The sequence below is a fragment of the Octopus bimaculoides genome, chromosome 2, assembly GCF_046866305.1.
Source record: "Octopus bimaculoides isolate indiv1 chromosome 2, ASM4686630v1, whole genome shotgun sequence".
Taxonomy (NCBI): domain Eukaryota; kingdom Metazoa; phylum Mollusca; class Cephalopoda; order Octopoda; family Octopodidae; genus Octopus; species Octopus bimaculoides.
In genome coordinates this window covers 131,211,627-131,227,483 of record NC_142929.1, presented here as the reverse complement: position 1 = coordinate 131,227,483, position 15,857 = coordinate 131,211,627, and the positions used below count along the sequence as shown (strand labels likewise).

The following is a 15,857-nucleotide window of genomic DNA, read 5'->3' as shown; positions in this document are numbered from 1 at the left end:
TATTTACATAAAATAATTAAAAATGTATTTAGAGCAACAATTCATATTTATTTATTTTGAGATATCTTTTTACTTTAATTGGATTTTATTGTTGTATTTGTTTATATTTTTAAAGAACATATTTAGTTAGCTTTTTAATCATAACATTGGTATATTGGAATTTTTTTTCTTTCTTTCTTTAGGATGTAAAAATTCAAAAATCCCAAAGTGCCAACAGCTCTACTCCAGGTGAGACCACTACATCTGCTGCAGAGAGCAACAGTTCAGAAGCTCCAGAAGCTCCCTCTAATGTTGCAGCTGAATCAAATGGTAGTCACAGCAAAGATCTAATAGTGAACTCATCCTCCACTAGTGATTCAACTTGTACTTCAACAACAGTAGCTAGTGGCGGGAAAAGTATAGAGGAAACGAATTCTACTCCATTGAACACAGCTCACAAGCAAGTTGAGCTTGCTGAAACATGTACAAATGAACAGACAACACAGCCAATATTAGAGGCTGCAGCTTAGAATTTATTACCATCATTATTATATTTTGTGAAATATTTGGACAAGATCAGCTATTGTTTTCTATCAATTGTGCTTTCAGAAAATACAGATTAGATTTATACTGGTTCTTTTCACCAGAATTGATCTTTTTTTTACAAATTCTGCTCACATATGATGTATTAAAAAAAAATAAGCATAAAAAACAAATTTCCATTGTCGGTACACTTGGTGCTTTGTGAACATTTTCTATGAATGGGATGAGAAATGTACGCCCCTCTCTGTCAACTAAAATGCTGATATTTTGCTATGTCAGCAGTGTGTTTGCACCCCAACCCCAGTTACTGATATATTGCTTGTGCTGATCGTGACTAGTTGTCATTGATCAAAAGATTGTCGTCATTGGTTACTAAATCTTAAGAACAGAAAAATATTAAAAAAATATGCAGAGCAAAATCCTTTTCCCTGCTGTTCATTTGTCTATAAAGATTGATATAAACAGATCAACAGATAAAATATTTATTAAAAAAAAATGAAAAAACACTTGCATTGTCCCTTGTTTGTTTATTTTTGTAAATAAATTTCTCTAAATTTTCGGTATAGTATTTGTTTCTCAATTGAAAAAAAACTGCATTGTGTTTTAAATTGGATTTTACTTGCTAGATAATATCTAATAGATAAAATTCATCTTCTGCATTTTGTATGACTGATATATGTAATCAAAATTGCCTTAACTCATTGCATACATACATGTACGTATGCTTTCCTAGCCTTGTGAGTGAAATTCGGTAGAAACTGTACAAGAGCCTGTCATGTATGTGTTTGTTTCTACTAGTCTTTGCATTAACACTACTTGAGTATCAATATTATCGTTTATGTCCATAAACAAAATGTCTCATGACTTAGCATTTGAACATGCAAAACCAAGAAAAACAAGGGCTGGAATCAAGCAGGGCATCTGGATATAGAATGCTGTCTCAGTTAAGTATCATACAACTCATCTTAGCATGGAAAAGGGAGGCATAAAAATAGTGACAATGATAAAGATGATGATTAGGATATCACATTTGTATTTCCACAAGATAATTTGTTAGTTACCCTTTCTCTGGTTGAGTAACTATTGGGTTGTCCGGAAAGTTCATGCCTATTTATAATAGCTTACCTTTCGACTTATTTGCCATGAAACTACCTCTGTTCTGGGAAGAGGGTATTTTCAAGTTAAAGGAAAGATGGAGATGCATTGTGCAACAAAATGGTTCGTATTTGGTTGATTAAAAATGTAATGGCAAGTATTTATTGACCTTTTTCTTTCCTTTAAAATCGGCCCAAACTTTCTGGACAACCCAATAATAAATTATCTTGTGAAAATACAATAGCTCAGAGAGTCAAAATATACATGGTCCAGTTGCTATTAGAGCACTTCATTCTCTTTTCTCTCTCTGAAAGTTGAACAATCTGGTAAATTACCTGAAAATTTGAGACTCTAGTAATTGATGGTAGACTTTATCTGTTGCCTGATGTAACACTACCTCCTGCCCTTTTGATGTCCTTTAGATCAGGTCTCTTGTTCTGAGAATATTTTTTCTCCTACCATTCCCAAATGCTCTGCAAAGAGCCATGGGCACTGACTAAATCATTTAAAAAAAAATGTATATCCTAAATACAGGTTGAACAAAAAATAAACTGTTTTCTATTATTTCTGTTATGACAATAGCTTTCTGTGGCATCTTTCAGCTTGCTTAGTTTTCTGTACATGTTGCAAATAATTTGCTTGCATCAAAATTTGATAAATACATGGTCCCTGCTATAGCCTAATAAACAGATAAGTGTTCTCCAGTATATCTTCTAAAAATCAAAGACAATAAATTCAGGATTTTTTTTTTTGTAATAGGCTTGAAATTTAAATTAATAAAGCTGGTTTCTTTGAGCTAGGCTCGGGCAGGTTGAATATTTAACTCTTTTGATACCAATCTGACAAACTGCCCTCTGTTCTATGATACAAACTTCCTGTTTCATACTGATCTGAATAAAAATCCCTCATAAAAATTTCATGTTTATGTTCCAAACATCAGTTTAATAAAGACAATTATTTTACTGAATTTTTCATTATTTGAAAGAAAGATGGTATATTTCAGCACAAATATGGTAACAAAAGGATTAATAAACTAGAAAAGCAAATGCTTATACAAAATTTCTACTCATTGAATTTTAATTCCATTTTATTAGTCTACACTCTCTGAGTGGTTGGCGTTAGGAAGGGCATCCAGCTGTAGAAACTCTGCCAAATTAGATTGTAGCCTGGTGTTGCCATTCGGTTTCACCAGTCCTCAGTCAAATCGTCCTACCCATGCTAGCATGGAAAGCGGACGTTAAACGATGATGATGATGATTAGTATGATATTTCTAAAATAAGGAAAAAGTATTTTCCCACCCTTATTTAGAACTTTGAATGTTATTTTTCTGATTATTCCTTGTTCCTGGTAAAGAAAAGCCCTTAAATTACACAGCTGTTCTTTACTGTAGTAAATTGTGTGGCTGGGTAATTAAAAAGTTCAATTCCATTGGGTGGCATCTTGAACAAATACATTCACTATAGCCTCAGGTCAACCTCAGCCTTGTGAGTAAATTTGAGTGGACAGAACCTGTTGGATGGACTGTGAAAGATCTAGCCTTGTCACACTTCATTCTGCTTGAGAATTACATTTAAGGTACATGCATCTATGGAATACTCAGCCAGTTCAAAAGCTAATTCAGAAGTGATCAAACAACTAGATGCTCATACTATGAAATGAACGTAAGAGTCTGTCTTTAGCTAATTGTACCTAATACAGGGTACCAATTTAGTAGTATGCATTCTAAACCATTTAGAGGTGTTTTGATTGGGAACTTTTTCACATCAGAAACAGAGTATGAACTAATGATACTATCAACTTACCAAGCTATGGTACTCAACTGTCATTGCCATCACTAATAAATCAAATACATTTTTTTTTCTTTTTTTACTGTCAACGAAAATATTAAAGCTACACATTGAAGAAAAAGGGAGGATTTTAGTCCAACTCCTGTACTTAACCAATAATTACATAATTATGGCATGTGTAAAGACATTCGAGCAAGATCGTTGCCAGTGCCGCCCAACTGGCTCCTGTGCAGGTGGCATGTAAAATACACCATTTTGAGCATGGCCGTTGCCAGTACTGCCTAACTGGCCTTTATGCCGGTGGCATGTAAAAGCACCCTCTACACTCTCGGAGTGGTTGGCGTTAGGAAGAGCATCCAGCTGTAGAAACTCTGCCAAATCAGATTGGAGCCTGGTGTAGCCATCTAGTTTCACCAGTCCTCAGTCAAATCGTTCAACCCATGCTAGCATGGAAAGTGGATGTTAAACGATGATGATGATGATGATTCTATTTAGACTGGAAAAATGAAAAGCATAGCAAGTTCCTACAGAATTTGAACTAAAGGCAATTTTTTTTCCATGACCATATTTATTCTACTTTGCCTCATCCACTTTCTGCCCAAATTTTAAAAGTAAAGTAGCAGTAGATATCACCAAGCAAAAACAGGAGCTGAGAAACTATTTTTCAGTCTCTGATAATATGGAAGTAGGACAGATTAATTAATGCTTAGGATCACTACTTTACTGATACGGATACATCTAATTACAAAATAAACTAACTAGGGAGCCTTTATGCTGGCACCCAACCTGCTAGAAATAGAAACCAAATCACATCCTCCCTACCATCTTGAATATAAAGGAAAGATACTGGTTAATGTAGACTTTGGTACACCATGTCAGTATTTCAAAATATGGGATGGTCGTTCTTGGAATGTGATTGTCCATAGGTCTTCTGAGGATAAGCAATAGCAACCTAATTATAAATAACTGAGTGACTCACTTCACATGTTGGCAAATGATAAAAGCTCAGTAAATAAACATGAGTATTATATGTACACTGTGTTCTGTAATGGAAATAAAAATAAACAGGAACTTGAGTTGAGGCCTAAGGAAGACACTGATACTGTAGGAGACATTTTATCAGCTGGCAACCATCAAATTACTTCCATGAAAGAAGGAAAGAAAAAGGAAGGAAGGGGGATGCTTTGCCTGAGGTTATTGGTGGGAAGAGAATGATGTGCAATTGATATATAGAAAAATCTACACTTTTTTAGTGATTTTATTCTGAACAGACACAGCTATAGAACAGTGCTTCCCAAACATTTTGGGGCTGCTGCCCACTTGACACACAGGCCACATTCCTACTGCCCCCACCCCCAACTAACCTTCACAAACAGATTTCTTTCTAAAGCAAATTCAAAGCAACTGTATTTCACAAAAAAAACTTAACCTAATGAACCCATTATTTTGTTGTTCTTACATGAATTGCTACCCCCATCATCACCCCTCATTTCTTTAACACCCCCTTGGAACTTTCCACCCCCCACCCCCCCGGGGGGGGGGGGGGGGGAATACTGCCCACTTTGAGAACCACTGCTATAGAATGTAGTGACTATAATTGTTTCTATTTTTACTGACAACCCACAGCTGAATGAACATGTGACACAATAAACCCAACTAGGACTTTCAGGTCAGGCTAGAAAGTTCAGGTAATCTTCAAGTTTAGGTGGGTAAAAAAAATAAAAATATTCAAGGGAAGTAACTGAACGTCTTACCAGTATTCTCCGTACATCTGTTTATAAATAAATCACACACGTGATTTGTTTGACGTTAGGGTTAGGGTTAGGGTGTGATTTATTTATAAACAGCTAGAAGAAAACGGATAATACTGGTAAGTCGTTCAGTTATTTCCCTTGAATATTTTTATTTACTTTTTTTTACACCCCTAAACTTGAAGATTACCGAAAGTTCATATGCCAAATGCTTAGCATATGTAAATTTAAAGATCTTTGAGCTGCACTGGTCCACCAATTAAGCCATTAAATTTGTTGGAACTTCGTTTTTACCCAGCTTCGTAAAACAATTTTTTTCGTTGGCCCTTTTGACATGATTAAATACAGCCTGCCATTCCAAATTATAAGTTGTGGAGAATTCATTTAGAAAATTGGAAGAAATTCAGATTGTTTGTTTCCCTATGATATATATGGTCATGAAACGAGCGAACCAACGCACTATCGTTGGGGTAGGAGATGTTGGCGATTCCATTCCAGTGACAGTCGCAAAGAAACATCTATCAAAATGAATGCATTATTTGAAAATAGTAAATTGAAATTAGGAAGGAGAAACAGTACATGTATTCATACAAACTCATTCGTACATGTGCATTAGAACGTACGATGTTTTCTTCTATTCATGTAGTTTCATCCAGAAATGCAAGGTAACAACGAAAAAGTGCTTGGAAAACAATATATTCGGTAAGGTTTTGTATCAAATGAATAAAAAGAAAGCTTGGTGGGTCATGTATCAAAGAGAGATAATAACGTCGACTTTAAAGAGGACTCAAGCAATTACGTCCCCTTCTTCTTTTACGAAACTAAGGCAGAAACCATCTCTGCTGTGAAAGTCACGAAACGGCGGAGGTCATAGAATACATGTCTATCAATAATGGGAGTTGAGAAATTTGAAGTTCCTGACTGGAGTCAGTATAAAGTGGAAGATGCGCCACGATTACAAATTTTAGAGAAGAGACTGGCCTCCCACGGGCTAAAAGATCCATGGATTAGGTTGGTAAAGTATTCACGAATATTTCTTTATGAAACGAACCCTTTATATTTCGTTGTTATTGAATTATACACATTCTTAAATATATAACTAAATAATATGAATTACTGAAATTGGCGAATCGTTCTTACAGTACTTATACAATATATATTATGAATGATCATTTCTTTTTTCCTTTTAGTTTTGCTTTTTTGTAACATGTTTCTTTCAAGGACATTAGCATAAATATCGTCTTTTATACATCGCGTGGGTTAAATCTGTTTGTCAAGACACAAATCTAACTTAAACCACGTCTTTTAAAAATATAATATCAAATTAACGAAACACAATTCAACACACTTCAAATTTTAAGTATATTGAACTTAGTTTCTTACTCTAAGAGCCTACACCTTTTTAATACATTGAGTGCACCTTCAGGATTCTGCTACAATATACACTTCGTACCATTGCATTCTTCTAAACAATAAATAAATCAAATATAAATGTATAGGCTCAAATCCTCCGATTTGTTGGTGAGTGTTACAAGAATTGTGGGAAAGTGCCTTTCCCAAGTGCTTACATATACCAATAACTTCAGACAATTGGATCGTTATCTAGGCTTGATAGAATTTATTACTGTCTGTCATCTCCACACTCCAAACATTTGTCTTTTGGCTGTAGGTTAGCCTTGATCGACTATGATCAAAGGCATTCCAAGCTCGACAATTGCCTTTTTCCGGGTCCAGCGTACGTACGACCCCATTACCCAATGTGTCCTGCTTTTTTAAAAAGTTGACTCGAAGTTTGGTTGGTATTTCGTGCGACCACATTTGTCCGCTTAGAGGCTACCTAGTTGCTTAGCTAAATAGTTATTTAACTCCATGTCAAGTTCTGTCAAATAGCCAATCGATCTGAGATCATTCTGTCCTTTTGAAAATCCAGGTATTTATTCTCCAACGCATCATTCCTTTTTTTAAAAAGATGGTCTGGTGTTTTTATTTATTTTCAGGAGGTGGCTGGTTATTCTAGCAGGTCAAACGACTGCTACATTGATAAAAAGGTTTTATACTATTAGAAAGGATAATGTGAAGATTCTATACCATACAGATCATCAACATATTAATCTGGTCATTGCTATATTATACAAACACACATGCCAAGTGTGGAAATATGTTCAGTTGCTGCAAGCCAACAAAGTCACAGGCCTTGACAATGCCCTATTCAAACACTGTGCCCCAGAACTTACCTTTATACCTTCCTAACTTTTTAATCCCACACACTCTACAAGGATATAGCCTGGCTTTTCAAAACGTGCTGCAGTGTATCCCATTCCAAAGAAAGGCACTCCGACCTAAACAACTATCATGTTATTGTACTTAACTGTAACATTTCTAATGTAATGTAGACAGCTAATAGTAGTGATGTTCCCTCACCTTAATACCTCTCTCTCTCTCTCTCTATTTATCTCTGTCTATCCATCCATCCACCCACCCACCCATCCATCCAATGCAGCTTCTGTAAAGCTAGATCTACTGGAAATTTACTCTCTTATGTCATTCATAAGTGAGATCTTGCTTCAGAGAAGTTTGGCAAAAGCATTTCTGTTACCCTAAACATCAGCAAAACCTTCAGTGGTGTTCAGTATGCAAATTTCCTATCAAATCTTCCTGCCTATGGACTCCACTCATCTCTCATTTTTTGGACTGGCAGTTTTCTATTAGATCACACAATTGTGGCATGTGTTAACAGAGCTCTTTCTGCCCAACACTTAATCAACTCTCTTATGCCTCTGAATTCAGTTTTATCCTCCACCCTCCTCCCTTTATATTTGTCACTACAACAACACCCATTGTGCAAATGATACAAGTCTTCATTCTTCCCCCATCTTTCCTCAACCATACATCATCCCCAAGTAACCTAGACACTAACATGTTAAACATGCATGGATTCCATGAATGAAGACCTCATAAGCATCCACCATTCGGTGTCATACCAATTTTGTCTCATGTAATAGCAAAAAACCCCAGCAATAGTCATAAAGGAAACAGCACTACACTGTACCCTATTAAACATGAGCAGCGCTAAACTTGAGCCCTCAAGGTTGCTACAAATGTAAAGTCTTACTGCTGCTGAGGCAAATGTATTTCCTTAACATTGTTAGGACTACATTTCAAAGACTGTCTCTTCTTTTTAGAGTCAGAAAATATTTCAACTCCCAACTGTTGCTGACATTCTACAAGGTTTGAATGGAGCCCACAATATAGTACTGCTCTACATTTGGATAGTGTTGCTGCTATGCACACAGATATCTTAGGCCACATCCAAAAAAGAGCCATCCAACTGACAAGCATTCAATCACTAACAGACATGCCTCAGCTTGTGCATTCTCCTTATCCTATCACTACCACAGTGGTCTCTGCTCTTAGAGCTAGCTAGTCACATACCTATTCCATTCAGTTCTGGCTCATTCATTTGTCCACCTGCCACTACCCCTGTTGTGTCCCCATCCACACTGATCACTATGCTTAGTTCTTCCTCCTTAAAACGCAATCACTCTAGAATCTTCTTCCTACTCATGTTTTCCCTGCAGATGTTTATTTTCAACAATTTAAACAAAACCTCAACAGCATCAAGATTGCTAACTTTGGAAGGCCAACAAGGTTCAACACACAGACACACACAATGGGCCTCTCTTAGTTTTTGTCTATCAAAGCCACTCACAAGACTTTGGCCAGGAGCCACTGTAGAAGAAACTTGCCCAAGGTGCTGTACAGAGAAACTGAACCCAAAACCACATGGTTGCAAAGCAGTTCATGAAATGAGTGGATCAGAGTAAAATCATGTGATTGTAGATGTTGTCAAGTGTAATCATACTTTCTTCTGTCCTTTTTGTTTTTGGCACCTTCCTTTAATCAAATTCCAATATATATATATCCATTATTTCAGGTAGTAATATTACCATGCAAAGATAGCATTTTTGTTTTAGATATTCTTTAAATACACGCACAAAACAGCGAAGGAATTGCTGTGGCCAACTGACATGCTGGAAACAACAGCCAAGTCACAGATATACTGTCTGAAAAACAAACGCGTAACGATCATGGCTGAAGCATGTTTGGATGAGGGCTAACTTCTGGCTAAACCAGTGGTTTTCAAACGGGGTCCACCCGATGCTCAAGTCTCCAGAGAACATTTTTGGTTGCTAAAGTTTATCAGCAATAAATTGCTTATACTTTAAATAATACACAAAATATTTCGACAATATGTAGCGGTAGCTAAGATGGTCGAATGATCTCCCTATTCCCACTACAAATATTTTAATACAATTCTTAATGATATAATCGGATTTTTTTTTTTTTTTTTTTTTTTTTGAACATCGAATGGATATGAAGGTCTATCTGAGTAGAATAGGAATCAAAGGGCTCCATATGTAAAAAAAAAATTTGGTTGAGATTCACTGGGCTAAACAAGTGTCATGCTCATCTCGTTGCAAAAGGTTCTGCACAACGTATAAAAGGAAGTAATTGATAACTTCGTAGAATTGTCTCCCTTGTACTGATTGGTTTCAGTCGTACGTCTGCTGTTATATTGGGACATGTAATCCCACGTCTATCGCTGGTGTTACGTTCCAAACCGCCCTCACCCCGCGATAGGTGAAAATCTGCTAAGTAAAAACAGTACTGTACTATATATATATATATATATATATATATATATATATATATTAGGGATAAAATCCAAAATTACAGGTAAAAACTCAATTAAAATCAATTTATTAAAAATTAATTAAATTAAGCTTCCTCGATGAGTTCATAGACCTTGGTTCTTTTCCCAATACTATTGATATATATATATATATATATATATATATATATATATATAATTTTTTTTATGATTTGTACATATTTATTTTATTGAGATCGTTGCCAGTGCCCCTGGACTGGCTCTTGTGCGGGTGGCACATAAAAGACACCATTTCGAGCATGGCCGTTTTCGTGCGGGTGACACGTAAAAGCACCCACTACACTCTCTGAGTGGTTGGCGTTAGGAAGGGCATCCAGCTGTAGAAACTCTGCCAAATTAGATTGGAGCCTGGTGTTGCCATCCGGTTTCACCAGTCCTCAGCCAAATCGTCCAACCCATGCTAGCATGGAAAGCGGACGTTAAACGATGATGATGATGATGATGACATTTATGTAAGGCACTTAAAACATTTTATCAAAAATCTATGTCTAAAAAGGGATTAGAAGTCAAGAGAATATTTGTATAGTTTTCATCATCATCATCATCATCATCATCATCGTCGTTTAACGTCTGCTTTCCATGCTAGCATGGGTTGGACGATTTGACTGAGGACTGGAGAAACGTGAAATGTATAATTTCTTTGGAAATTGTATTTTATTTGATTCTTTGTATGGGTAAAAGTCTACCTAGGTAGTATTGATTGTGCAGTCTTAGAAGTCAACCTCGCTGGAATTTACAGGCCTTCTCATACACTTGTCACTTCGATCTTGAGGTGTTATTTCTTATTTTTATTATACATCGAAAGGTAAACAATCTTAACTATGAAACAGAATCGAAAATATAATTCATTTATCTTATTCTACTTCTGTACAACTATGTTTGTAAAGTTTTAACAAATCTTAATTCCCTGTATTCCACTCTCAATGTCTTATCAAAGTAAAGTTTATATGGTTAAACTTGAACCTACAATTTTAATGAAGGCAGTATAATACGTTATCCAATGTATTCTAATATGGATTCTAAAACAAAGCATATCAATAATATAGAAGCAAACATAACTATGGTTAATAAGTTTGCTTCAGAATAATGTGGTTCTAGATTTCTTTCCCACTGTATTTCACCTTGGACAAGTGTCTTTTATTATCACCTCAAGTTGATTAATGATTTGTGTAAACTTTGGTAGACAGAAACAGTGTGGAAGCCCATTGCATCTACTTATCAATCCATATATATATGTATGTATATTTAAAGTTAAATGACTATTATAATTTTCCTTTTTGGTGTTACATTGCTAAACTGCTGCCTAATTTAATTATATATATATATGTATATGTATAGTGTGTCAATAGCCAGCTGGAGAAGGTGTTCTCCTGGGGCTACAAGTTACAGTAGCATTCACCCTTAGTGGTTAGCTGCATTTAAGTGGCAAATATACTTCACGTTGTCATGCAGCTACTGTTGATACTTCATTCAGAGATTTAGTATTGCTTGTTTACCCTTTTTCGAGATCAGTGACTTTTTGTCACTGGAAAAAGGATATATATGTATTTGCATCGGGACTCCTTCGCATCGAAGACCGGTGATTGTTGTGCACTGACGAAGGGTTAATGCCCAGAAACTCGGGTCCGTGCGTATCACGTCAGGTCGGATGACTTCCCTTTGCAAATACCGATAGGGCACAGAAAGTGTGTCAATAGCCAGCTGGAGGAGGTGTCCTCCTGGGGCTACAAGCTACAGTAGCATTCACCCTTAGTGGTTAGCTGCATTTAAGTGGCAAATATACTTCACGTTAGATATATATATATATATATATATATATATATATCTAAGAAGTTTTTTTTCTTTTTTTACTACAAAGTTATGGAGACTGAATCAACTTATATGAAACATCTAATGGAGTTTGTGTTAGCCCTGACCTTGAGATATTCAAAATTAGATATTTGAAAAATAAAATTACATTAGAATATGTTAAATGGAACTTACTTTTTATTCTGTTTTTCAGAAATGAAGTCTGGCGTTACCATAAAAAGAACTGGAATCCTGTTATGGTGAACTTAAGGAGTTCTGCTTTATGTGGTTTTAAGTATGCTTTTGCAGCAATGGTTGTAACAGTCTTGGCTGAAAAATTGCTATCAAAATATAGTCCCAAGAAAGATGAAGCTCACCATTAACACTAACCATTTAATAAGATCTACATTTATTGAAACAGCCAACTGTTTAGCAAAGAAGTATCCAGTCGTGTGTAGAAACTGAAATGTACTGATTTGTTTCTTGAAAATAAAACATTTCTCTTCAGATATTAATTTGGTATTTTTGTTTGTATTATTTTAACATAGGCGCATATTATGTTATTATGTTATAATAAAAACAGTTTTACAGGATTACTCAGTGCATTTAGAGCACAAATTTATTATTTTTTAACAAGAGTTGTATTGACTGTGACTTTGAAGTTTCGACCAGCTAAGCCATCATCGGACTGCCTGATGATGGCTTAACTGGTCAAAACTTCGAAGTCACTGTCAATATTCATCATCATCATCACCATCATAGCCATTATCCTTCTTCTATGCTGGCATGAGTTGGACTATTCTTGTGAAAGAACAATGTGTATGTGTGGAGGGGGGGTACATGTGTGTGTGCGGCAGGGGAAGGGGTGCATGTGTGTATCATCATCATCATCATCATTTAACGTCTGTTATCCATGCTGGAATGGGTTGAATGGCTTGACAGGAACTGGCAAGGCTAGAAACTGGTATGACTTGGGGGCCATACCAGTTTCCAGTCTGTTTTGGTTTGTTTTCTATGGCTGGATGCCTTTCCTATTTCTTTATTGCCCACAAGGTGCTAAACACAGAGGGGACAAACAAGGACAGACAAAGAGATTAAGTCGATTACATCGACCCCAGTGCGCAACTGGTACTTAATTTATCGACCCCGAAAGGATGAAAGGCTAAGTCGACCTCCGCGGAATTTGAACTCAGAATGTAACGGCAGACGAAATACCGCTAAGCATTTTGCCCGGTGTGCTAACGTTTCTGCTAGCTCGTCGCCTTTCCTAAAGGCTGGATGCCTTTCCTAATGCCAACCCCTCTTTATAGAGTGTACTGGATACTTTTTACATAGTACCATCACCAGTGGCACCAGCACCAGTGCTCTTTTTATGTGACACCTTGGTTTTAGGATCTCAATTCTGTTGTGTTGGGCAGGTCTTCTTGAGTACAGTGATGTGCCACATATCTCAATCCTCTGTCATTTTCTGTCTAAGGCTCACTATTTTGAGATCAGCCTTCAATACTACATCCCATTTCTTCCTGAGTTTCCCTCTTCCACAATTTCCCTCCACTTAAGTTAGCACTTCTTTATGCAACTGTCCTCATCCAACCACATCACATGACCAAACCAGTGCAGTCTTCTCTCTTGTACACTAAATATACTTCTTATGCCCAACTTCTCTCTCAATACACCTGTGCTTTGTTGCATATGTATACTAACATTGCACATCCAGTGGACCATACTAGCCTCATTCCTCTCCAGTTCTCACATGTCCTCTGCATTCAGAACCCATTGTGTCCCTAAAATGCAGTGTTGCAATTCATACACATGCATCATAATGCATCATACAATCTTCCCTTCACTCAAAGAGAGGGACCTCTGGTTGCTAACAGAGGTAAGAGTTCTCTGAACTTGCTCCTTCCCATTCTTATCCACAAAAGGCACTGGACCCATTGTTGTAGTCATACATAAGTTTGTGTGTGTGTGCATATATATACAGTGGTTGGACAAAATAATGAAAACACCTAGCGTCATAGCATCACAATTTTGAAACCTCTATAAAACCATCAAAAGCTTGTTTATTTTTGTTTTTTGATTTATTATTAGTGTTGCTTTATATGTTTTGCTAAAATTACTGTTTCTTTTAGATATCATCAGAAAAAGGTAATTAAAATTCATTAAAATGACAGATCTATCAGACTTTCAAAGAGGTCAAATTGTTGGTGCTCATATGGCAGGTACTAGTGTAATGAAAACAGCCAAAATGTTTGGTGTATCAAGAAGTACTGTCTCAAAAGTAATGACAACCTTTGAGAAAGGGAAAAACCTCCTCATGAAAACAAAACTCCAGAAAGAAACCAAAACTTTCAGATAGGGACCATCGGACTCTTATGCAAATTGTTAGAAAGGGTCACAAAAGTACAGCTCTCAAAATTACTGCAGAGCATAATGACCACCTTGAGAACTCAGTTTCCACAAAAAACTGTTCACCGGGAGCTGCACAAAGTTGGAGTTCATGGGAAGTCTGCAATCAGAAAATCACTACTTTCAAAAACAAACATCACAAAGCATTTAGAGTGGAGTAAAAGCCTACAGAATTGGTCCCTAGAGCTGTGGAAGAATGTTATTTTCTCAGATGAGTCATCTTTTACCTTATTTCCAACCACCGGCTGAGTACACATGTGGAGACAGCCACAAGAAGCATTTGACCCAGACTGCCGTCTTCCAACTGTTAAACATGGAGGAGGGTCTGTGATGATCGGTGGGGTGCGATATCTTGGAAATCTGCTGGCCCAATGTTTTCCCTTCATGGCAGAATTAATAGTCAAGACTGTTAAGCATTTTATTTGATCAAATTCATCTTATGGTTGTGGATCTGTTTCCAGAGGGAAACGCAATGTTTCAGGATTACAATGCACCAATTCACACAGCTAAAGTTGTTACTGAATGGCACAAGGAACATTCTAGTGAAGTTGAACATCTTATCTGGCCACTACAGTCCCTAGATCTCAATATTATTGAACATTTATGGTGCATTTTAGAAAAACAAATAAGGAGCTGATATTCTCCACTACCATCACTACAAGAACTGAAGACGGTTTTAGTTGAAGAATGGACAAAAATTCCTTTGGAAACAATTCAAACTTTGTACGAGTCCATACCTCATAGAATTCAAGCTGTAATTACTGCCAAAGGTGGTCCTACCCCATATTAAAATAAATTTTGTTTGAAATTTTAAGGCGTTTCCATTATTTTGTCCAACCCCTGTATATTTAGGCATCAGATGTGGCATGCAAGAGAACTGCACTGGTATGGTCATGGATAAGGACAACTCTGTAAAGAAGTGTTGATTTCTAACTGTAGAAGGAACCTGTGGAAGAGGTAGACTCAAGAAGACATGGGACAATGTGGTGAAGCATGATCTTTGCATGTGGAATCTCACGGAGGTTATGACCTTTGGCAATTTACTGTGCTTGAGAAGACTCATCAAGCCAAGTGAGTTGTGGCCAGTGCTGGTGTACATGTAAAAGCACCAGGGCTGGTGATATGTAAATGCACCCATGCTAGTGACACATAAAAGGCATCCATTACACTCATGGATTGGTTGGTATTAGGAAGGACATCCAGTTGTAGAAACCAAACCAAAATCAGACTGGAGCCTGGTACAGCTCTCCAGCTTATTAGTTCCAGTCAAACCGTCAAACCCATGCCAACATGAAGAGTGAATGTTAAATGATGATGATATACAATATAATTGTTGGTTATGACTGAGGTCAGGGAGTTACAATTGATTTCACACTTATAATGCTTGTAATGATAGAGGTAACTCATCAGACCTGCTGACCAGAGATACATAACCTCTCTATTATCAGAGGTAGGAAAACAGTCTTGGTCAGTCAGGGTTGTGAAAAACCCTGAAACAAAATTCTACTGAGCAACATTTCAGCTAGGTGAGATGGAGTTATCTCTCTTTGACTGGTTGCTGCTGTGTCCCAAAAGGGTTAGTACATGCATGATTTCCATTTGTTAATCAGCAAGTGGGGAATTCCATGTCTTCAACATGAATTCCCTCTCATAAGTACATCAACTAAATATCTCACCTTTGGCATTTAAGAAGGCCCCCAGGTCAAGTGAATTCTTTAGGACCCTTGCTCTCTCAGCCAAGTAAAGTTTGCATCATCTGTTCTTATTAAGGT

The 15,857-nt window shown here is 36.7% G+C and overlaps 2 protein-coding genes across 9 annotated transcripts in view; both read left to right on the top strand.

The window, feature by feature from the left end:
• The window catches only part of LOC106875944 (uncharacterized), a 46,105-nt gene extending 45,024 nt beyond the window's left edge, over positions 1 to 1,081 (top strand). For all 8 annotated transcript variants that reach the window (XM_089347691.1, XM_089347690.1, XM_089347689.1 and 5 more), the window contains one exon: positions 183 to 1,081. In XM_089347691.1, coding sequence (XP_089203817.1) covers positions 183 to 509 — 327 coding nt within the window. In that variant the 3' untranslated portion in view covers positions 510 to 1,081. The remainder of the gene's footprint in view (positions 1 to 182) is intronic.
• Positions 1,082 to 5,954: 4,873 nt separating this feature from the next.
• LOC106875933 (NADH dehydrogenase [ubiquinone] 1 beta subcomplex subunit 3) lies at positions 5,955 to 12,191 on the top strand. The gene is made up of 2 exons (XM_014924250.3): positions 5,955 to 6,167; positions 11,891 to 12,191. Exons 1-2 carry the CDS (start codon positions 6,049 to 6,051, stop codon positions 12,057 to 12,059), a joined length of 288 nt encoding a protein of 95 aa, XP_014779736.1. The 5' UTR covers positions 5,955 to 6,048; the 3' UTR covers positions 12,060 to 12,191.
• The last annotated feature ends 3,666 nt before the right edge of the window (positions 12,192 to 15,857 follow it).